This window comes from Pseudorca crassidens, chromosome 13, assembly GCF_039906515.1.
Source record: "Pseudorca crassidens isolate mPseCra1 chromosome 13, mPseCra1.hap1, whole genome shotgun sequence".
NCBI lineage: Eukaryota > Metazoa > Chordata > Mammalia > Artiodactyla > Delphinidae > Pseudorca > Pseudorca crassidens.
Window position 1 is genome coordinate 50,527,553 of NC_090308.1, and position 23,637 is coordinate 50,551,189.

Genomic DNA, 23,637 nt, shown 5'->3' on the forward strand with positions numbered 1-23,637 from the left:
GTCTCTATTAATTCAAAATTTCTGGTAATTTGAACAGAGGCTTGACTAACAGCTAACTTTTTTTCAAAGCAAATCTTTACTTTTTTGGAGTAAAACTTTTTAGTGTAAATATGATTGAACAGAGTTTGCTTAACTTATACGGAAGAGCTGTTTTTAATTATTCTTAAGCCCTTCAGAAAAATCCATTGATGTAGGAAAAAATATGTTAATTGCAAATAATTTAAAATCAGTTAATTAGAATAAGTGAGGTATGTGTTGGGATTCACTTCTTTCGACTGATGTTACTTAATTTACATACTTGAGAGGTAAAGCATCTTTTCTTTAAAAGGTATTTTGTAATGAATTTACTAATTTAAAATAGCTTTCTTCTCTGGCTATTTAAAAAAAAATAAAAAAGAAAGAAAACATTTTGCTGCATATTACTCAGTATGGTAGATTTAAAACTCTTTAGAATAAATTCTTAGGGTACTTTTGTTTTTCTGTGAGGCATCCTATCTTGAAAATATTCCTTGATTGAACTTCTTCTGAAGAAAAAATGAAATGTTTACTTCCTAATTAAAATTAATTTGGCCAAAATATATGACCAAGCAAGGTGCAGAGAAATATGACATCTTTTGGAGAATTAGATAGCTGAGTGGGCAGGAAAGACAGGAAGACTTAGTTTTCATTCTGCTTACATTTGTACCCTTTGGATTGTATACCATAGCATTTAATACCTATTCAAAAATACATAAAGATTTTTAAAACTTGACGGACTGTCCAAATCTGCCATGATTATTCATATGTTAGATGTAATCAGAGAGATTGGCTATTTTCTTTTTCCAGATTATGCATTTTAAAAAAGTTATCTTCCATTCATTGTTTCATTCACATTTTAAAATTTATCATAATTTATATTCTGTATTTTATATGGAAATAAAATAGTTTTATAAATTTGTGCTCCTCAGATGTTTTCCCTTGGGTATTCATTCTTAAGTAATCATCTAGGACTTCCCTGGTGGTACAGTGATTAAGACTTTGCCTTCCAATGCAGGGGATGTGGATTTGATCCCTGGTTGGGGAGGTAAGATTCCACATGCCTCGAAACAATCGCATCTCTAGCAACCAGATCTATTAAACCACTGATTTCATGGAATCCTCACTCTTCTATTTTCTTAATAAATAATGCTAAAGGCTTCTCTTTTCCTTTTACTTATAGGATAATCCATTTGTTACCTATCCAGTCATTGTTTTTTAAAAATCTTTGGCCTTTAGAAATAGGTAAAAGAATGAATACAAAGGATATTTACTCTTTTAATAAAATGGAAGAAAGCAATCATATCACACTATAATTTTAAATGAATTTGTGCCTGATCAGAAGTTTGCCTAGGATGTTGTCATTTTGTATTGTAGGAGACCAAAATGTGCCATCCCAAAATATGCCTCTTTGGCATAAGGATTATTTTGAGCTGATTATTTTGAGAAACCGCAGACACAGGAGAAGCTCTGAAAACAGAGTAGAAATAACCATTTTGTATGAGAAATTTATATTTATTAAGGAAATCTCCACCGGTAAGGGTGTCTCCCTCTCTGTACCAGGAAGAAAAGGATGACTTTAAATCACTAGAGAATCTTGTAAATGGAGAAGGCAGGGACATAATCTGCATAACCTTATGCTTGTTTACCTCACTTTTCCTGGTCATTTCCCCATAACTGACCTCCCCCACACCCATCTTTGCTTTTACCTGAAGACGATATTCAAGTCTGACTTCTAAGCCACCCCTTTGAGTTACTCAATTTCCCTTTGTATCTTCTGTGTATATGCGGAAGATATACAAGTTAACAAACTTCTGTTTTTCTCCTATTGATCTGTCTTTTGTTACAGGGGACCCAACTGAGAACTTACAAGGTAGAGGGAAAATTACGTTTCCTCCCCTACCGTATATACATGAAAACACAGTATAAATATTCCCCCCAAAATCTAGATTATTTGCTTTTTTATTTAAACATAAAAAGACTGGTCGTGCTTGCTTCGGCAGCACATATACTAAAATTGGAACGATACAGAGAAGATTAGCACGGCCCCCGCGCAAGGATGACACGCAAATTCGTGAAGTGTTCCATATTTTTAGCAATTATACTCCAAGAAAGATGTTAAAAAAATAAAAAATAAAAAAAATAGACATGAAAAAAAAAAGACTGGTCAGTTTTCTCAGAACTTATGTAAAACTGTTAAATACAAGCTATGAACCCTTTTGTCTCAGTTAACTTATTGTGGTGATCTAGTTATTAAATTTGCAAATACAGAGCTGATAAGTGATGCCAGCAGTAGAACTCTTTAATGGTAAATAATCTGGAGTCTATTCAGTCTGACACCTAAAAGATAAAATGGGAAGGAAAAACATTACGAAGGAAGAACAAAAACTACTGAGGTGTTTTTAAAATTTGTTTTTAATTGAGACTTAAACCAATATGTGATCCATTTTGTAAGAATATATATTTTGATATAAAATGACTATTCCTTTTTCATCCTCTGTGCTAGAAAATGCAAAACTATAATTATATAAATATCTTTTTTTTTTTTTTTTTTTTTTTTGCGGTACATGGTCCTCTCACTCTTGTGGCCTCTCCCGTTGCGGAGCACAGGCTCCAGACGCGCAGGCTCAGCGGCCATGCCTCACGGGCCCAGCCGCTCTGCGGCATGTGGGATCTTCCTGGACCGGGGCACGAACCCGTGTCCCCTGCATCGGTAGGCGGACTGTCAACCACTGCGCCACCAGGGAAACCCTATAAATATCTTTTAAAGTTAGTTTAAGGGGCTATTAAAATTTTTTTAAATAATATTATTAAAAACATAAAGCTATAAAAGCTAAAATATTGTTTAAAAGAATACTTTTAAAAGTAATACATTGCCAAAAAAAATCACCTTTCTACTTGATCTAGCTGTGGGTTGGCACGTAGTCTTTGCCATTATTACTTGATGAAAGGAAGGCTAGACACTCCATGAAAGAGAGTGCCATCCTGATACAACATTGTTAATCAAGTATACTCCAATATAAAAAAAAAAGAGTGCCATCCATTACCACTACCATCTATTTTATCTTTAGAATTTCTGTGTCTTTGAATGATATTAGTCTTCATCAGAAATGAGTTTTTGGAAACTGATTGAAACTCAAAAGGAGTGTACACAACTCTTCCAATTCATATTACAAATAACATGGAAATTAATTCTTGTGGAGAGTGACTGTTAAGAAGTAAAGAAAATATATCAAGGATTTCTCCTCTTCACAATTTTAAAGCTGTTATCAGAAGTGTATTGTTAACGCATATATGTGGAACCTAGAAAAATGGTACAGATGAACGGGTTTGCAGGGCAGAAATAGAGACACAGATGCAGAGAACAAATGTATGGACACCACGGGGGGTAAAGTGGCGGGGCGGGGGGTGGTGGTGTGATGAATTGGGAGATTGGGATTGACATATATACACTAATATGTATAAAATGGATAACTAATAAGGACCTGCTGTGTAAAAAAAAAATTAAAAAATGTCTATGTTTGAAAAAAAAAAGTTTTTTTTTTTTAAAAGAAGTGTATTGTTGACATAGGGGTAGCCTGGTTATTGAGATACTTCTTGGTTATCTGATGCATATGACAGGTGAATAATTAGTAGAGTGACCAGATTTGATGAGACTATGAATTGCTTTATGGTAAAGTGTTTTGGTACTTTGTTTTTGTTCTTATTTCAACTTTATTGAGATATAATTGACATATAACATCGTTTAAGGTGTACAGTGTGTTGATTTGATACACTTATATATTGCAGAATGATTACCACCATAGTGTTAGGTAACACCTCCGTCATGTCACATAATGACCTTTTTGTATGTGTGTGTGTGTGTGTGGTGAGATCATTTAAGATTTATTCTCTTAGCAACTTTCAAGTATAGAATACAGTATTGCTAACTAAAATCACCATACTGTACATTTGATCCCCAGAACTTATCTTACAGCTGGAGGTTTGTGCCCTTTGACAAATATCTCCCCATTTCTCCCACCCCCCAGCCTTTGGCAATCACCATTCTGCTCTCTGTTTCTAGGAGTTCAGCTCATAGTTGACTGTACATGCAGGAATTTATTTCTGGACTCTCCATTCTGTTTGATTGGTCTCCTTTCCTCTGATAGGAGAAAATCTTCCCTAGTTGATGAAACTCCTGGAGAAGGGATTTATGACAACTGATTTTCTTTTGGAAGCTCTTGTCTTCAAGCAGATAAGGGGAATTCACAGAAAGCTTCTCTCTGCCTTGGCTATTTTCCAAGTGCCGTCAGCTCAGAATAATCCATATGGCAAATATTCTGCCACTCTTCACTTTTTATGTCTTGATTCTTTAAAAATCAATAATAAAACTTGATAGTTAACCAGAAGATCAATTAATCAGAACCCATCTTTCCCATATTTTATCTAAATGGTAACATACTAAGCATTGGACTCATTTATATCTTATAACTTAAAATGTCCTAGTTTTCATACTTATTAAACTTAATTATGTTGTTTAAGTACAAAGTTCCCATAGTTTAATACTATGTTTTCTGAAGCTTGCCCTGTTTTTCAGAAATTGATAATTGTCTCTGTTGTTCTCTATAGAATTAGTTTTGAAAAACAGCAGAGATCCTTATACAAGCTCCTAATAGATGCCAAATACTTTATCTAAAGATGCATACATAATTCCTGTTATGATATTTAGTGGGTTTCTATGTAAGGTCTTAACTTGAATCCTTAACACCTTTAAGAATGCCTCTTGAGCTGATGCTTGAGCCCTCACTGAGAAAGAAGCTATGCTAATCTGTCCTTGATGAGGCTGCATTGATTATCTGAGATGAGGAAAATTCATAATGACCACTTCACTTAGTGCTTATAGGAATCTTTAGTACTACTAATGTTTCTTTTTTTTTTTTGCGGTACGCGGGCCTCTCACTGCTGTGGCCTCTCCCGTCGCGGAGCACAGGCTCCGAACGCGCAGGCTCAGCGGCCATGGCTCACGGGCCCAGCCGCTCCGTGGCATGTGGGATCTTCCCGGACCGGGGCACGAACCCGTGTTCCCTGCATCGGCAGGCAGACTCTCAACCACTGCGCCACCAGGGAAGCCCCATATAAATTACTTTTTTATAAAGAAATTATTTCAGTTACATACTTTGTATAGAAGTATGAATCACTCACATTCATGCTTTATACTGCTTTTGTAAGACAATTCAGGGACACACACACCCCCATATTGTGCATGTCATTTGCCATGATGTGGCTCATTATACACAGATGTACAGTTGTTGTGGATGAAATTGTATTCCCTGTACTTCCCTCCAAAATGTCAACTACAAAAACTGAAAACTTCTTCAATCTCGTTAGCACAATATAATAATATTATGCATATTTGTAACTTTGTTTTTATTTATATATACTCTACCTCGTGTAAAAAGATTCAAGGCTACTTTGTGATGATGTTAAACCAGGATTAAGAGAGACTTATGTTATTTTTTTTTTTTAAGAATTTAGTGTGTGAACTTTTTGAAAGCCAACAGAGAGAGTAACATTTTTAAATAGTAAAGGAAAAATGGTATAATTAGGATAATACTTAATCAAGAGCCTGGAAAGTATATTTTGTATTTCAATGCCTTACTAACTTGATGTATGATCCTCAGTATATTACTTTATTTCTCTAGCTTTTTCCTAATTTGTGAAGTGATCCCTCAGATTTTTAAATGATAAGGTGAACAGTCAGAACAGGACTTACATGCTGGAGAAGATAAAGCTGCAGAGAATGTAGAGTGTGTGAGTTCAGAGAGGGAAAGACTCTTGGAATAGGTTCATCAGCAGAGCCCCAGGTATGCCAGGTGCAGGCCAAGTCCTACACTAGGGGCCATGTAAGGGGATGAGTGGGGCTGGATTCCAGCTCAGCTTCTGGAGGTAGGAGCACTTTTTTGTAAATAATCTACCTGGACGGAATGTCTTTTTCCAGTTTGCACAAAGGAGTCTTTATGTGATAGTTGCTGCCCTGTTTACCAGTTTTAGGCTTCATCTTAGTTGCCAGCACTGATCAGTTGGTAGCGACTGCCTGAATCCCTCCATGGTGTAAGATCTATGGGTGGTGGAGGGAGGAGCAGTGGCATGTATTTATTGATTCCCAGTATTGAACTTTAATTGTCTAGAGTGTAGATATTTTATATTTGTAGTGTTTGCAAGTTTAGGCTCAGGAATCAGACTGAGTAGAAATTCCAGGTTTTTACTTACCAGTTTTATGACCTTGGGTAACTTCTTAATTCCTCTCTGCCTTTGTTCCTTATTTAGAAAATGGAGATGATAGTTCTTGCCTCATAGGATTGTTGTAAGAATTGAATAAATGTGTTTAAAGTACAAGCATGGCACTTGGAACATGGCAACTACTCAGTTAACATTAGCTTTCATTGTAGTGATTGTTGTTTATAATAGTGCATGCATCATATAGTGTGTCATATCCTAATGTCTACTCTAAGGGAGGGAAAAAATCTTTTTCCTCTATCCATTTTAGGTTCTCTGGCTTGAACTCTCTAATTAGACTGGCCAAAGACGGAGTAACAAGAGAAAACAAACAGAAGTTTATTAACAAGTGCATTGCACATGTACACACGGGAGCACCCAGTGATGAGTAACCCAAATGGATGGTTAGAATTTGGGTTTATATACCATCTTAGGATAATCAGAGGAGAAAGGGTTTTGGTCTTCTGGATGAAGGAGGCAAGTTATGGGAAAGTGACCAGGAAAAGTATGGTAAACGGGATTGTTTAGTAAGGTTTGTTACATAGACTTAAGTTAGAACCATCTCCATTGGTAAGAGTTAGTTGTTAAGAGTCCTCCCTTTTCTTTTTCTTGAGAGAGAGAGAGACATCTTTACAAATGGAAATTTCCTTTACAAGTGTAAATTTTATCTACAAAATAAAAACTTGTGCCCTGTTTTTAGAGTTTTTCCTGAATCTGTTGGTTCTTAAAGGCCTTTACTTTTTTAAAATTTATTTATTTTTGGCTGCGTTGGGTCTTCGTTGCTGTGCGCGGGCTTTCTCTAGTTGCGGCGCGCGGGGGCTACTCTTCTTTGTGGTGCGTGGGCTTCTCCCTGCAGTGGCTCCTCTTGTAGTGGAGAATGGGCTCTAGGCGCGCAGGCTTCAGTAGTTGTGGCACGCGGGCTCAGTAGTTGTGGCTAATGGGCTCTAGAGCACAGACTCAGTAGCTGTGGCACACAGGCTTAGTTGCTGTGCAGCATGTGGGATCTTTCCCAACCAGGGCTCGAACCCACGTCCCCTGCATTGGCACGCAGATTCTTAACCACTGCGCCACCAGGGAAGTCCTTAAAGGCCTTTAGCTCAGAATAATCCATATGCCAAAGAGGCATATTTTGAGTTGGCATATTCTGGTACTCTTCACTACCTATTCTGTGTATCTCTTATCCATTGATTTCTTTCTGTTTGCATTGCCACCTTTCTCCTGGATAACTGCAACAGCCTTGTATCCTGTCTCTCCCCTCCCAGTTGAAAGATCATAATAGATGGCCCTGAGTGTGTATAATATACAGCTCTCAGTTAAATTTAAGAAGAACAAGAGTATGGTTGAGTACTAGAGAATAGAAAGTATTTGAACATCCCTTGTGGAGTAATTGGTAGGGCATCTACAAGGATTGTTTTGTGGCCCTGAAACTAGTTTGAATTGAGTCCCCTCATTATAACTTTAGAATTTTCTATAATAGTGTTCTACAACCACAATTGGGAGTAGAGAAAGTTAATGAAGGTTTTAAATATTTGTGAGTATGTGGAATGTAAAAAGGGCAAGGATTCTAGGAAAGTGAGATTGAAATGGTTGACTATGAGTTCCAGGATATGGTGCCAGGCACTTGAACCTAGATCCCAGAGGGTAAGCTGAGAGCACAGGGAGAGGTAAAAGCAAACTGAGGATAAAGAATAAGTTCATCCAAGAAGGGAGAATAGATTAAAAAATTGTGCTATGTTCATACATAGAAATAGAAAACAATTCAAAGGAATGAACTTGCTAAGTGAGAGTAGCAAGTTGCAGAGGAATATCATTTATGTAAGATTTTAAGAAAAACATAAAACAAGTGTATTTATTTCCAGATTTTACTTGAAGTCCCTTTATCAGTATTTTATGCAAGATTCTCACCAGCTTGTTTCTCTGGTCTCCCAACTCACAATAGATTAGAAAGAGCAGATTTTAAAAGATTAACCTCTTAGATGCAATAACTGACCCACTAGTGAAGATGGAAGAGACCCAGAACTACTAAATGTAACACAGAAAACAATCAAACAGCATATGAATTTAGCTAAAATTAATGCAGGATAGTCTTATGCCTAAACAGCACTAAGAGTACTCCTATTAAGGCGGCATTTGATAACTGATATTCATGATTAAGACTTTGTACCATCAAAAATCAATTTCAATTTTACTTGGTATATGGTTTTTACAAAGAGAGAAAAGTATGTGACTATTTTAATATTTTCATTTAAATGGTTATGATGTAAAAAAAACCTTTTGGAAACTAAAAGGGGTAAGCTTCATGTATTTGGAAAATTCTCTTAATGTGGAACACTTCATGCTTGTCTGAATAAAGGATTACGATAGTGTGAAACAGAAGATAACAGCTTGAGAGATAAATGACTATATATAATTGTTGCTTGAGATATATTAATCTACTTTTTGGTTTCTTGACAGATTGTTTAACGAACAAAAGTGAAGAATTATCAAATAGCACAGTATACTTCCTGAATCTGTTTAATCACACCTTGACCTGCTTTGAGAATAACCTTCAGGTATTTTATATATGACACTTGAAATTAAAATGCTGTCTTGTCCAAGTGAATAATAAATAATTCCAATTTTTATAGCATTAATTGTTGATATTTATCTACATACACAGTGTAGAGGTAGACCTGGATTTCTGCTAAATTCTTCTATTACTAGCCCTTAGGCAAATCATCAAAACTTCAGTTTTTTAATTTGTAGGATGGGAATAGTAAGATCTACCGTGCCTACCTTCCAGTATTTTGTAGTCAGGATCCAATGAGTTAATGAGTGTGAACATATAAACTGAGGCATGTGATTGTTTAATTAAAACACAGTGTTGTTCTATCAGACAATAATTTGTCTTGACTTTGTTTATGCAATAATGTATTTTGCAATTCAGTATGATTCTGCCTATAAAAAGCTTATTCTTTGCCTCAATATTTGCTTAAATATATTTTACCTACTTTAAAAGGTGCTGTTTAATAAGGTAACTTTGAGTTTTGAATTATAATATAAAAGGTAGCCTTTAAGAAACCTACTTTATTGGGTTTTGTTTTCTCCACCTCTGACCCTTGAATGTTAGTACTGGAATGTTCCTGGTAGTGGTGAGGGGTGAAATTGGAATTCTGGTAAAATCCTAGTTTTGAAACTTGCTTTTTAACAAGTAGGTAATCCCCACAAATAGATAGAAATATATTTAGGATATAGGTATGTATAATTTTCTCTTTAATAAATGTGATAACATAGTATATGAATTTCCCTGAGTATAATAAAAACTATTAGATGAACATTTCCCAAAATATGTTCTGCAAGATTTTAATAGGTAGCCCATAAAAAAGGTGTAATGTTCTTAATAAGGGTAAGAAATGCTTTAATACAGGACTGCAGAACTTTAGTGGACTAATGTACATTATATAGAACTTCAAATGGTAACTTTGTATACAGCATTTACCAAGACTATTTGACTAGGAACTCTGGTTTTAGAGACCAAAGACACTAGTTCTGATGAATGTACTTTAGGGAAATTAGCATTTTTCCTGGGATGTTAGTTGCAAATATTTTTTCCTCATTTGTTGTTTGTCTCTTTATCATGCTTCTCTTTTTGATATGAAGAAAATTTTAATTTTTATGTTCTTAGATTTACCAAAATTAATTTAATGGCTTGTGGATTTTGTGTTACACTAGAAGGCCTTTTCCCACTTTGAGATTATTTAAAAAATTTCTCCTGTGATTGTTTTAGGACTTTCATGGTTTTGTTTTGTACATTGAAGCATCATTTTATCTGTTTGAAATTTATTTTGGTGTAAGACGTAAGGTTTAGTGCCAACCTTTTTTTCCTGTTGGCTTCTTGACTTTCAAAACATGATTTACTAAATAAATCCATGAAATGAATTTTAGAACCAAGTTCAAAATAATCAATCATTTTGATACTTTATTAGAATTGCATTACATTTTAGAGTCATCATTTGGGAAAAATTGACCTGTTATTATATTAAGCTTTCCTATCTAGGAGTACAGTATATATTCACTATTTTTTATTTCAGTAAAATAGAATATAAAATTTACCACATTACAACTTTTAAGTGTACAGTTCAGTGGCATTAAGTACACTCACATTGTTGTACAACTCTACCACCATCCATCTCCAGAATGTTTCATCTTCTCAAACTGAAACTCTGTACACATTAAGTAATAACTCCCCATTTCCTCTTTCTCTAGCCCCTGGTAACCACCATTATTCTTTATTTTTTAATGTTCTCTAGCACAGTTTTACTTATTTATTTAAATTTCCTATAGGTTTATACATTTCTTAAGTCTATTTCAAGGTACTACATAGTGTTTGGTGCCCTTATGAACGATATCTTTTCTTCCCCCACTACAGATTTTTTTTTTGATTTAATAAAGCTTTATTTTTCAAAATATACAGCTGGTGGGACCTGTTAATGCATCTTCACCAGCAGCTGGAGCATCTCCACCCTTGGTATTTCTGGTGTAAATTACTTGAGCTCTGTGCTTTGAAACCAGTTTAATAAGTCCTTTACTAAGCAGCTCCTGCAGGGCTGCCCTGGCCAGGGAGCCACGAATCTTCAGTCTCTCAGAGACGACAGCTGGAGTTATAAGCTTATAGTTGGGAACTTCTTTACAGAGTTTGTCATATGTTGCTTTGTCAAACAAGACTAGGTTATTGAGCTTGTCCCGAACTTTGCCTTTGGACCACTTCTTCTTTTTGGCCTTGCCCCCAGATTTGTTCACTGGGTCTTTGTCTTTCTTGGCCGACTTTCCGGCATCTTTCTTCTTCTTGTCATCCTTGGGTGGCATAGCGAAGCCGGGAGAGCAACTGCTATCACCTCACCTCCCTAAGATGTCGGACAAAAAGGCCCCACTACAGATTTTAACTGCCTATTTTTAAATGGTTTTTTTTTTTTTGGAATAATTTTAGACTTACAGAAAAGTTGCAAAGCTAATACAGAGAATTCCTGTATATCCCTGACCTAGTTTCCCCTAATGTTCACCTTATGTTACCAAGGTACATTAGTCAAAAATAAGAAATGAACATTGGTATATAACTATTAACTAAATGCCAGACTTCATTCTGATTTCAACAGTTTTTCTACTAATGTCCTTTTCTATTTCAGGATTCATTCCAGGATAATGCATTGCATTTAGTAATTGGTTACTCCTTAAACTTTCTATCATATATATAGCTACATTTCCTTTCTATTTCCAAATGCTATACTTGTGAGTCCTTTTTTCCCTTGAATTTTCTTTAGGCTTGTTGAAGATACATTTATATTTATTGACCTTTTTGAAAACCCACCTTTGGCTTTATTTATCAGTTTCTGTTTTATTTTTCTTAATGTGTTAAGTTATGCTTTTGCATTTATTAATTCCTCCTATATTCTTTTGGTTTTGTCATTTTTCTATTTCCTTAAATTGAATCGTTTTTAAAAATTAATTAGGTAGTTAGTTTGTTTATTATCAGGGGAGAGGTATGAGCTGGAGCTGTAGATTTGAGAGTCATCAGGTACAGATGGTATCAAGCCTGGAGACTTGGATGTGAGTGAGTGGAGATAGAGATGATGAAGAGGCCCCAAGGACTGAGTTCTGGGCAATGCCAACGTTTTATAGGTTGTGTGGTGTGTGTGTGTGTGTGTGTGTGTGTGTTTGAAAAGGGAGGAGAACCAGCTAAAGAGATAGGTGGTAGCAGTGAAATTAATGGTATTGGCTGTGGCAGTGCCTTCTGCCTCAGTGATGAGGCAGAGATGTGGGTTTAGGTTCCAGACCAGCTCCACCTTATGTAGAATGCGTTTGCAGGTGGCTTCTCTGGGAACCTGGACTGTCTGGGTGACTGTGGAGACTGCTTTTTGTGGGTGGTCCCGCAGGTAGGGTGGGGCTATTATTCCAGCCCCTCGCATCTCCAGAGGACAGTAGGTGGTTGCAGGGGATAGAGGGTCACAAGAGACTGTGGTTCCGGCTAGTTTCTCTGGGAGTGGTATGACAGCTGTCATACAACCTTCCTATGATGAAATGTGCATGTCATGCCTCTATAATTAACAGTGCTATCAAGGGCCTGGGTTTACTCTTCTGTTCTTGAGTCTCTTCAGGAAAGAAATCAGGAATGGCACGTGCTGATGTCATCATTTTCCCAGAATCCTACTTTCTCATTTGCTTTAAACGTTGCAGGGCTTTTTGTTGTTTGACTATGCCACCATTTAGTCAGTCAGTCCCTGTATCAATGGAGAATTTTGTTTGGTTCAGTATTTTACTATCACAAATATGGACAGTCTTTTGCAGGTATTTGTATCTTTATCTGTCTGGTAGATTCCTGGAAGTGAAATTGCAATGTCAAATGATATGTACATTTTAAGTTTTAATATAAATGACTAAATTATACTCCCCCCTCAAGGTACTGTGCTCCATTTTTGATCGAACACATTTAGCTGAACGTACAATTGTTCTGTGAAAAACAGGCAATGGGCTATTTCTTGTGGCAGAACTAAAGAGAGTCTTGAGTTTCTCTGTCAAGTAGATAGTAAGGGTAATGTTGTAGGGGCTACATCAGCTTAATTCCTTTAATTTTTCCTTTTCTCTTTCATTCTGATAGTCAGTTAATATTATTTCTCCAGGCTATAAGGTAAAGAATAAAGGGAATAGAAAACAAAAGTGTGAATTGACTGTTTAGCAAACTTGTTCTTGAAATACAAGCGTCAGTCCCAGAAGTGGAAAAGATTGAGATTCACTAACATAATGTCTTATATCCAGTACCTGAGGTTATATTTTAGGTTACACAGTTCATTGGTATTAGTCCCTTTTTGTTGACTTGAAAGGCCTGGATTAAAAGCATTGGGGTAAGAGGGCTGGGGGAGGGATGTAGTTTGGGTGCCTTTTCCTAACTCATTATAAAGTCTTCTCTGTCTCAATAAGGCAGACTTCAGGGTTCAAGTCAGCACAGGCAAGGGTATACTTTATTTATTTGGTGAGTATAGGATAGATAAGGGCAGATGTATAAATGACAAGATAACTTAGTAAATTTTTGGTATTTAGGTATCAATAATTTGGTATATGAGCTAGTGTTGCCCTCAGTTAACAGTGGCTAGTGCAGTGGTTTTCAAAATTCAGGGGCGACTAGAAAGTACCAAATATTTTGCTGTGTGCTACATACCAGTCTCTATTCCTTGGGACCTGTAATACAGGTAAGGGTATCCCTATTTTATAGATAAAACCGAGGCTCAGAGTGGTTTAGCAACCTGGCCCACACCACAGCTCAGCACTTTAACATACTCTATTATTTCCTCCAGGAGGGCAAATAAGTTTAAAAAATGTAATGTTTATTGTGTGTATTTTATGTGCCTTTAACTTTTAGGGGAGCGCACACAGTCTTCTTCAGTTAAGAAATTATTCAGAAGTATGCAAAAACTGTCATGACGCATACAAAACTCTGAGTAGTCTGTACAGTGAAATGCAAAAAATGAATGAACTTGAAAATAAGGCTGAATCTGGAACGCACTTATGCATTGATGTGGAAGATGCAGTAAGTACTTTGCTCCTGATACAACATGTGTTTTGCAGTGTTGTTGAATGTGCCTTCAGTATTATTATTGGAATTTGCATATGGTGTCTTCAACCAGAAATAACTAGTTGCTAAGTAGTAAAGTTTTAGAATATCCTGATGTGTCAAACTAAAATGGAAATTAATCAGATACTTCATAACTAAGTTGATAATTTGGTATATTTGACTTCTTTTTATTAGAGTATAGTTGATTTACAATATTATATTAGTTTCAGGTATACAACATAGTGATTTAATATTTTTATAGATTATACTCCATTTATACATTTTGTTTTTTTAAGTTTGATAATGTGTGTCATTTTCAGAGGTGTGGGTATATTGTTAAATGTTTTCATTTCAGTTTCTTGTGCACTTGTTGCTAATTCAAGAAGTCTCTAGGTTTTGCTACAATATGTTTCTGAAGCCATTCCTCAGTTACTTCCTATCCTGTTGCTTTATTTCTTTATATCTATTACCATCTGAAAAGTTTTGTTTACTTATTTGTAGTCTTTCTCCCCTTACTAAAATATAAGCCATATGAAGACAAGGACATCATTGTCCTTTTTTGTTCACTGTTCAGTATCTAGAACAGCGCCTAGCAAATAGTGGGCCCTTAGTAACATGTATTGATTGAATGAATAGTCAACAAAAACTCTTTTTTCCTCCGTTGAATAGCCTGCCTTTACATGGGGCACCACTAGATGGCAATCATGCCTTTTTATGGGAATACGATGCCTGACTATTGAGGCATTAGAGGAAACTGAAAATTTATTGTCAAAAAGCAGAGAACTTGTGGTCAAAATTGGTAAACTTAATGTTTGAGAATGATGAGTGTGAATTATAGCAGCTCAGAGTGAACTTAGTGTATCTGTAATATTCAGAATGGTAAAAAGCACTTAAAATGGATACACCATGGGGATTTTTGTTTGTTACTGCTCTGTTACTAATGTTTAGAGTAGTACCTGGCTTCTAGTAGGTTCCCAATAAATAATAACATCTTTTTAAAGAATAATAGTCTCTTTCTTTTTTTTAAAATAAAGAAGAAAAATGAATATTGGTTCTATGACACAAGTTGAATTACACAGGAAATCAACATGACCAACCTATTTTAGAACATCCATCTTGCAATAAGCAAAAATTACGACAGACGTACAGTGCACCATTTGTAAATCATATCTCAATTAAACAAAATCTAGGCAAGAACAGTTTTAAAAGCTAAATTTGGGGCTTCCCTGGTGGCGCAGTGGTTGAGAGTCCGCCTGCCAATGCACGGGACAGGGGTTCGTGCCCCGGTCCGGGAAGATCCCACATGCTGCGGAGCGGCTGGGCCCGTGAGTCATGGCCACTGAGCCTGTGCGTCCGGAGCCTGTGCTCTGCAACGGGAGAGGCCACAACAGTGAGAGGCCCGCGTACCGCAAAAAAAAAAAAAAAAAAAAAAAAAGCTGAATTTGATAGTTTCCTTACATCGTTTAGCCTGTTTGACAGAAATCATGAGCTCAATGAAAGTGAGGTACTGCAGCCCCTAAGTGTATCTAGGGGCTAAATAAGATATTAGTATTGTCTAATAAAGTTTCCATGACTCATTAGATATTATATACTTAAAAAATTATTTGCTGTGAGTATGAATCTTTCCTAATATCTTAGATAAGCTATTAAGCATTTCATAGATATCATCTCTTGAAAAGAAGCCCTATAAAGCTGATATTTTTATCTCCATTCTAAAAATATTACAACAAGCTCAGTGAGATTACGTAGGTAACATATGAAAGAAAATATTTTGTTTGTTTGTTTTGTGAGACTTCCCCTCCCCCCAGTTTTATTGAGGTGTACTTGACAAATAAAATTATAATATATTTAAAGTGTACAGTGTGATGATTTGATATACATACATATTGCAAAAGGATTCCCACAGTCTAATTATTGACATTCATAACCTCACATAGTTACCCTTTTAAATCTTTTTTAATGAATGAAGCACAGTATATTTCTATTGATACAAGTTCTGTGTTTGAAGTCTGTGAAAAGCTGACATTCTTTGGACAGTATTATGAATTTACAATATGAAATTTCTGTATGGATATAAATTTATACAATGACTAATCGTGAACCAGCTTATTTCCCTGACAGAAGAAATTGTCCTCAACTATTAATAGATTTTTTAGGGATGTGTATTTAGTCTAAATTTGGGGTTCTTGTTACTGACAAAATAATTTTATGAAATTGAAGACAAATTAAATATAAAATAGAGTAACATTATTTGTTATTGTTTCAGATGAATATTACTCGAAAACTTTGGAGTCGAACTTTCAACTGTTCAGTCCCTTGCAGTGACACAGTGCCTGTAATTGCTGTTTCTGTGTTCATTCTCTTTCTACCTGTTGTCTTCTACCTTAGTAGTTTTCTTCACTCAGAGCAAAAGAAACGCAAACTCATTCTACGTAAGTTTCTTTTTATGGTTGTTTATTTACTTAGATTAAAAACCTGTATTTAAAAAAATCTAAGCCTGTTTTAGAAATAATATATACTCTGAGAACTCAAAGTATATTAGCCTAAAACAGCTTTCTTCTTCAAATTTTACAACTGTGCTCACTACCAGAAGAGATGTGTAAGTTAAGTGACTTTATAATCAAACTTTAACATACAGTATCTTTCAGAAGCTTTAATTGAGAAAGCTAGGTTCCCTGGAATAAGGTTGACAACAACAAAGGAATAGCAACAAAGGCTTTGCAGACCTGAAATGGCCATAATAGGGAGATAAATAGTAGAGAGCTCTTAGGCCCATTGGCAGAACCACCCATGACAGAACCACCAAACAAGTAGCAGGCAGGGAGAAACTGTAGCTTACACACAGACAATTTGTTTATGAACAAATTGGAATTGTAGTTGCAAGAAAGTTACTTGACATATAGCATGTGCTCAGTATGTGTTCATTCCTTTCCTTTCTCCCCATCAAATAGGGCAGAGCAGAAAAAAACACTAACTAGAAGGTCCCAACTAGCCAAAGAAAAGTGACCTCCAAATCTCATAGGTTTCTTGTTTATTATCAGAATGAAAGTTTGGGCTTATCCCTTAGTAATTTTAGTTTTTTTAAAAAAGAATGTTTTCAGGAGAAAAAAAAAGTCAGGCTTTTTTTCTCTTAAATATTATTCCTAGTTTAGGAACCTATGATATAAAAATTCTTTCCCTTGTAAATTTCTTTCTGGTATTTTTTTCATGATTTACCTAACTTCACGTCTAATATATCTAACTTAAAAAAAAAAACAGATTGCTTGTAGATCAGTTTACATTGAATTTGTAATGTCTTGTCACCTCAAAAGGCTAGCTACTAGAGGAGAGAGTCTTTATCATGGGTGTATTTAGTAAAGTATTTTGAAGATTGCCAGCATTCTGTAAATATGTAATAACTCGGGCCTAAAAGTGCTTCTTTAGGGTAATAACAAAATATTGCAGGGACCTCACTGTTGAGAAACTTTATTTTTCAGGGCTTGGTGTACTTTTAAAGTTTAGCATCTTATTTGCTTTGCAAATCTATTTAACTCTACAGAAGATATATAGTACTTCTGATCAGTGTTTTTGTTCGTTTGTTTTCACAATAAAAGTCATTACCATCCATCTGCTTGTATAAGCCACAAATCCTTTTGTCGTTTAATTTCTTTTAATATCTTTCAATTTCTTAACTTTTTCTTTTCTTTTCTTTCCCCATTCCCTTATTCCCTCCGCTACCCCTTTTCAATTCATCAGCAAGTACTGCCAGCTCTATTTCCAAAAATATATCTTAAATTATCTTTTCTCTATCCCCACTGGTAATACCTTAGCCCAGGCCATCAGCGTCTCTCACCAGCACTAAGGCAAAGGTCCCTTAACTGGTATCCCTACTTCTACTTCTTGACCCACTACAATCCATTGTCCGTATAGTGGCTAGAGTAAATTTTTAAACACAAATTTTACCACGTGCTCCTCTCCCATTTGAAACCCTTCCCGTGTACCCGTCGCACCTAGAATAAAATACAGACTTATTCCAAGGTCTGCTCTCCAAGCTGCATGTGACCTGGTCCCCATCTGCCTTCCTAAACTCCTGTGTCTACCCCTCTCCTTTCTCATGATGCTGTATGTAGGCAGTCCGGCCTTCTTTCTGCTCCTCTCAAACACCAAGCTCATTCACACTGTCCTCTTTCCGAGGTTCTTGTATTTTTCCCTCCCTGCTTTCCTTGACTGGCTCCTTGTCATCCAGGTCTTAGGTCAAAGGTTACTGACACAAAGAGAACTTTTATGACCCCCCCAACCTAAGAATACACCCTTTTTAAAATTCTTCTGTATCATCTTTCTTTAATAGCATTTAATCACTATTTAGTCTATTCCAATTAACTTTTCCACTTATTTTCTACCTCATTTGTTTGTCTACCCTGACTCAACTGTAAGTTCCATCAGAAAAAGGATTTTGTTTATGTTGCTCACCACTATATCACCAGCATCTAGAAAGTACCTAGCCCATAGTAGATACTCCAAAATATTCGTTGAATAAAAGAACATTGTACTTAATGTTAGCAACTCCTAGAGTGAGTTCCTTAAAATACTAGTCCTGTGAAATTCCTTTTCATGAGCTTCGTAATGTACCTGAATATAAATTAAGGCCTCTGAGATTACATCCCCCAAACTTGACAATAGGACCTTTGCATAATACCTATTAATGTTTCATAGAAGCATTGTTTACGAATTAAATGATGAACTTAAGGAAGTGCTAGTATAAGCAAATAGTTCTTGTGCTGATACCTCATGGAAATTTTAATTTACTTTTCTTTATGCTACCATTTTCTTTATGCTACCATTCATCAAGTCCTATGGTAGGAATTAGGGATTTAAAAAGGAACAAAGCACAATAGATGCCCTCAAAGAACATACCGGCCATAATCCAATCATTACAACAAATGTAGTAGAAGTGCATACAGTGTGGTTGGACCACAGAGGCATAGAAGACGACCTCTGCATTTGGGGTGTTGGAATTCATCATTAGAAGATCCCTGGAGTAGAATTTTGGAGGATGTAGGGATTTATCAGATAGAGAATAAGGAAGCAAGGAAGTTGTATCGCTACCTGGTTAGTTTAATGAATTTGGTAATTAGAAACTAGATTACTTTTAATAGTTTTAAACAACGTTTAAAACAAAAAACCCTTTTGATTTAGTTTGCTTTCCCAGATCCACTGAAGGCTTAAGAAGTAGACTTTCAGTTTAGGCTGTTTTTTAGTTTAAGTTGCTTTTTAAGTTTAGGCTGAAACAATGCACTGGTCCAGGAAGCCATGTTGTCATCTTCTACTTACAGTTGTCAGGGGAGACCCTGATAGAAACTAGAACAGTGGTTCTCATCCTTGGCCACATATCAGAATTGTCTGCAGAGCTTTCAAAACACAAAAACAAAAATTAAATGTCTGAATCCCATTGCAGACCTTCTAAATCATAACCTCTATTCTAGTGTTGAGAACCTCTGAAGTAGAGAGATTCCTAGTTATCCAATGTAAGATACTTTCACTATGGCATGATTGTTTTTAATTTCTGGAACATGAGAAACATTCATGTTTAACTAAAGAACAAAACATATTACCAAGCCAAATAGCCATGATTTTCTTTATTAACTCTAATGACTCAGTCCCTTTAGCATCATGATCAAAACTGATTGTACATATTTTATTAGTTGCCATATATGTTTGTGCACATGTATGTAATATCCAACTCACTTTTCTTTGTAAACCATTTGAATGTTTGTTTTTTTAAACATTACAGAGTTCTTTTACTGAATTCTTTTAAGAGAAATTTAGATTTGGATTTCTAGATTAGACTTTCAAATATATAATTTTATTATTATACTTTACAGCACTTCCATTTTTAAAGTAGAGTACTTTCATTTTTATTACATATTTAAGACTGTATTGTTCAGGATGATATAAATTACATCTGTTTTATTTGGCACTGCTTCTAACAAAATCATGTGCAGCTTCTAGCAAAGTTATATCTTTTGAGGTTGGTAGAAAAAAATAGATTTAGGTTTAATTCTTATAAGATTGAATCTATTCAGATTCAAACATGGAATTAATAGATGAATACTATAGTTTACATAAAATAATGAATAATTATGTTTAGAGAATTAAATTTAAGTTAAAATATAATACTTTTGATTTATTTAGCCAAACGTCTCAAGTCCAGTACCAGCTTTGCAAACATTCAAGAAAATTCACACTGAAACCTACAGAATGGAGAATTGACATCATATCCCATGGATGAATGGTGGAAGACACAGCTTGGTCCAAAAGAAGATAAACCGTGATTTGACAAGTCAAGTTCTTAAGAAATGCAAGGACTTCAGATTTATTTTTAAATAAGAATTTTCAATTTTTCTTTCCTGTTCCACCCCCTTTTTAAAGGTTTGGGTATTTTTAATTTACAGGCATAGCAATGTTGTCTATTTTAAAGTGTATTTGTTATACTAACAAAAGATGCAAGAACAATCTTGTTTTATTTTGTAGGCATATTGTTACTATTTGAGACTTCCAGTATCTCCTTAGTTAACATAGTATCTCTAGTAGCAAAGTTTTTGAGAACTAACATTTAAAAATTAATCAGTTATAGCAAAGACTTTGAAAAAAATTTACTTGCCGAAAAGTAGCAAGTCCAAAGATTAATTTAAGTTTCTCACCATTGCAGTATTATTGTCACATATATTTAATATGTCATATATTACAAATAATATGTAATTCAATCTCTGGTTTCCTTAAAGTCATTTTTGAAACCACTGGTTATAAACCTCCCCCCAAATTTTTAGAAATGGAAAGGCCCATTACATTTACCTTTGTAAAAAGATTTATGGTAACTGGTTTCTTACTTAACTTTTATAAATAGTGTTTTACACCTTATTTCTGCCTTTATTTCATAAGTAATTTGAAATCACTGGACTGCTTTATTATATTCAGGGCAAGATGGATTCTTTTTATACCAGGGATTTGCATTGTGAATTATATTATTTGGCAATTTATAATTTATTACCACTTTAAATCAAATGTAACATTGTCACAATGTATTTAAATTATGATTTTTTAATAGGAATTTTTTCTTGGGATATATGGGGAGTTTTGGAGGGGAAAAAAAAGGAGGAGTAAAAAAGCTTTTAAGATTCAGAAAATAGACAGGGACCTGAAGGGATGCTCACTATAAGAGTATTGAATGGTTCGTACTGGGGGGCATGAGTCAGAAAGAGAATCTGATACAGAAAGTAGTTCAGTTAAGATGATGCTTATTTTTTTCTAAATTGTTTAAATCAGATAAAAGTGATATATGATTGAAATGAAGTCAGATACTTCACACTCGAAAACAAATTCCTTTTTGGAATGTTTATATCAACCTTTCAAAAAAGCTTCATTTCAGAATTGTTCACATTTTTTTCCCTCAGGTTTTTAGCATTAGGTGTTTCACTTGTTAATTCCTTCTAGCTGTCTTGGTGGAAATAGGCTTTCTTTTCTCTTTCTTTCCTTCTTTCTTTCTTTAATATAAAGCCTACTTTATATAGAAAAACAGTTTGCTTAATTGGTACAAGAATCTGAATCCTTTTATACACTGTAAAATGCTCTTACAGAGAGACAAGAAAGTGTTTTTATTATTTTTTAAAATGTTTACCATATATGCAGAGTGAAAGAGAAGCCTCATCCTTGGATATGCAACATATCCAAAAGCTGTTACAGTTTTTCTAGTCTGCTGTGATCCATTTAAAATGTGCTGGGGTTTATTCTGCTGTTACTGTTCATGCTGCTGATGCTAATAGCACTGTCTTGATTTGAAGCATATGGCTGAGGGCCATTGAAAGCAATCTTTCATTAATGCAGATAAAATCAGTTTACATGTACAAAGTTACAAAATGGCATATTTGATTCTGTAAGAGGTGACTCTTTGAGCACCTTTTAATATCATGTATTTCTGAAAACCATTGCTTTTGGATATGGTTGCTAATAAGCACTTTACAAAAGAAAAGGCAGCCTTTAATATTTTTCTGGTTGAGTCATTGCTCTTTAGAGGAGCATCAGCAATAGATTTCAAAAATAAGCATTAAGCACTACCAGTAAAGTGTGTAAATATTTCACTTGTAAAGTCGTATTGAAAAGTTCTTTGCATAGTTCTGAATTCTTAGATTCACAGCATATGTGTGTGCACCAGAACACCTTTAGTTTTTTGGCACTTTGAAATAAACAAAGTAGCTTAAGGAAATTAAAGTGCTATATTTTATTTTTATTATTTATTTATTTATTGGCTGCATTGGGGCTTTGTTGCTGCACGCAGGCTTTCTCTAGTCGTGGCGAGTGGAGGCTACTCTTCGTTGAGGTGCGCGGGCTTCTCATTGCGGTGGCTTCTCTTTGTTTCAGAGCATGGGCTCTAGGCGCGTGGGCTTCAGTTGTTGTGGCACGTGGGCTCTAGAGTGCAGGCTCAGTAGCTGTGGCGCATGGGCTTAGTTGCTCTGCGGCATGTGGGATCTTCCTGGACCAGGGCTCGAACCCGTGTCCCCTGCATTGGCAGGTGGATTCTTAACCACTGCGCCACCAGGGAAGTCCATATTGCTGTATTCTTACAATAAAGTAAGCTACAGAAAAAATGTTATTAAGAAAATCATAAGGAAGAAAAATATGTTTACAGTACTGTACTGTATTTATCGATATTATAAGTTTATGTCATCTGTTTACAAGATGAATTGTCTGTCAGTACCTACATCAGTATTGTCTTATATGATGCAAAATACTGTAGATGTTATACGTATTACTAACACTAGACATCAGAAATGAAGAGATAACGTGAAAAAGAAATTCAGTTTATTTACAGGTATAACAATTCATGCATTGATAATGAAGAAGCAGCTATATGATTGCTTTATGGTAGCCTAGGATAATCAATACAATTGCTTCATGGTAGCCTAGCCTGCTCACTAATGAATGAATTGTTATAAAATTTTTATGGCATGCATAAAATTTTTATGGCATGCATTATTGCAGTCATATTCATGATACAGTATTGGAAACATAATTATATATTTTTAAAAAACACTTCCCTGTGATGATAGGCTGATACACAGTTTCTCCAATTATGAAAGAGAGAGGCATACTGTACAGTTACGTAATTCTTTGAAAGCAAAGTTATAAAACAGTAAGAAAACTAATATCATTAACGTTATGTTAAATATCACTCACCCTGTGCCTATGTAGGGATAGGCTATCCATTTCAATACAAGTCTTGCACATGATGTTCTACACATATATTTTTGTATATATGTTGAAAAAGAATCTGTGTATGAGTAGACCTGCACATTTCAAAGACATGTTGTTCAAGGGTCAACTGTACCTTAAAGAAATCACTATTGCCTTCTGGCTTGCAAATTTTCTGATGACAGGTCTGCTGTGATTCTTATATTTGTTCTTCTCTATGTAACATTTTTATTTTCTGACTGCCTTCAAGATTTCCTCTTAACTTTCAATTTTCAACAGTTTTACTATGATGTGTCTTGGTATGTTTATCTTTGTATTTATTCTGCTTGGGATTCTCTGAGCCTCTTGGATTTTTTGGTTGTATATCATTAATTTTGGAAAATTCTCATCCATTATACCATCAAATATTCTTCTGTCCTGTACTCTCTCTCTCTTCTCCTTCTGGGACTCCAATTAGATTTATGTTAGACCATTTGATATTGTCCCACAGCTCTGTTGGATGCACTCTTCTGTTTTATTCACTCTCTTTTACTTTTATGTTTCAATGTGCATCATTTCTA

The 23,637-nt window shown here is 35.2% G+C and overlaps 1 protein-coding gene, 1 non-coding gene and 1 pseudogene across 2 annotated transcripts in view; 2 read left to right on the plus strand and 1 right to left on the minus strand.

Moving 5' to 3' along the window:
- OSTM1 (osteoclastogenesis associated transmembrane protein 1) overlaps positions 1-20,749 on the plus strand; it is a 36,894-nt gene extending 16,145 nt beyond the window's left edge. Inside the window, exons 3-6 of the mRNA XM_067702424.1 lie at positions 8,725-8,822; positions 13,661-13,828; positions 16,119-16,284; positions 20,024-20,749. Coding sequence (XP_067558525.1) covers positions 8,725-8,822; positions 13,661-13,828; positions 16,119-16,284; positions 20,024-20,079 — 488 coding nt within the window. The 3' untranslated portion in view covers positions 20,080-20,749. The remainder of the gene's footprint in view (positions 1-8,724; positions 8,823-13,660; positions 13,829-16,118; positions 16,285-20,023) is intronic.
- Positions 2,003-2,109, plus strand: LOC137205138 (U6 spliceosomal RNA). Its single transcript, XR_010934001.1, has one exon. It is a non-coding gene; the product is annotated as a U6 spliceosomal RNA (small nuclear RNA).
- LOC137204679 (small ribosomal subunit protein eS25 pseudogene) lies at positions 10,680-11,177 on the minus strand (annotated as a pseudogene).
- Positions 20,750-23,637: the final 2,888 nt, after the last annotated feature.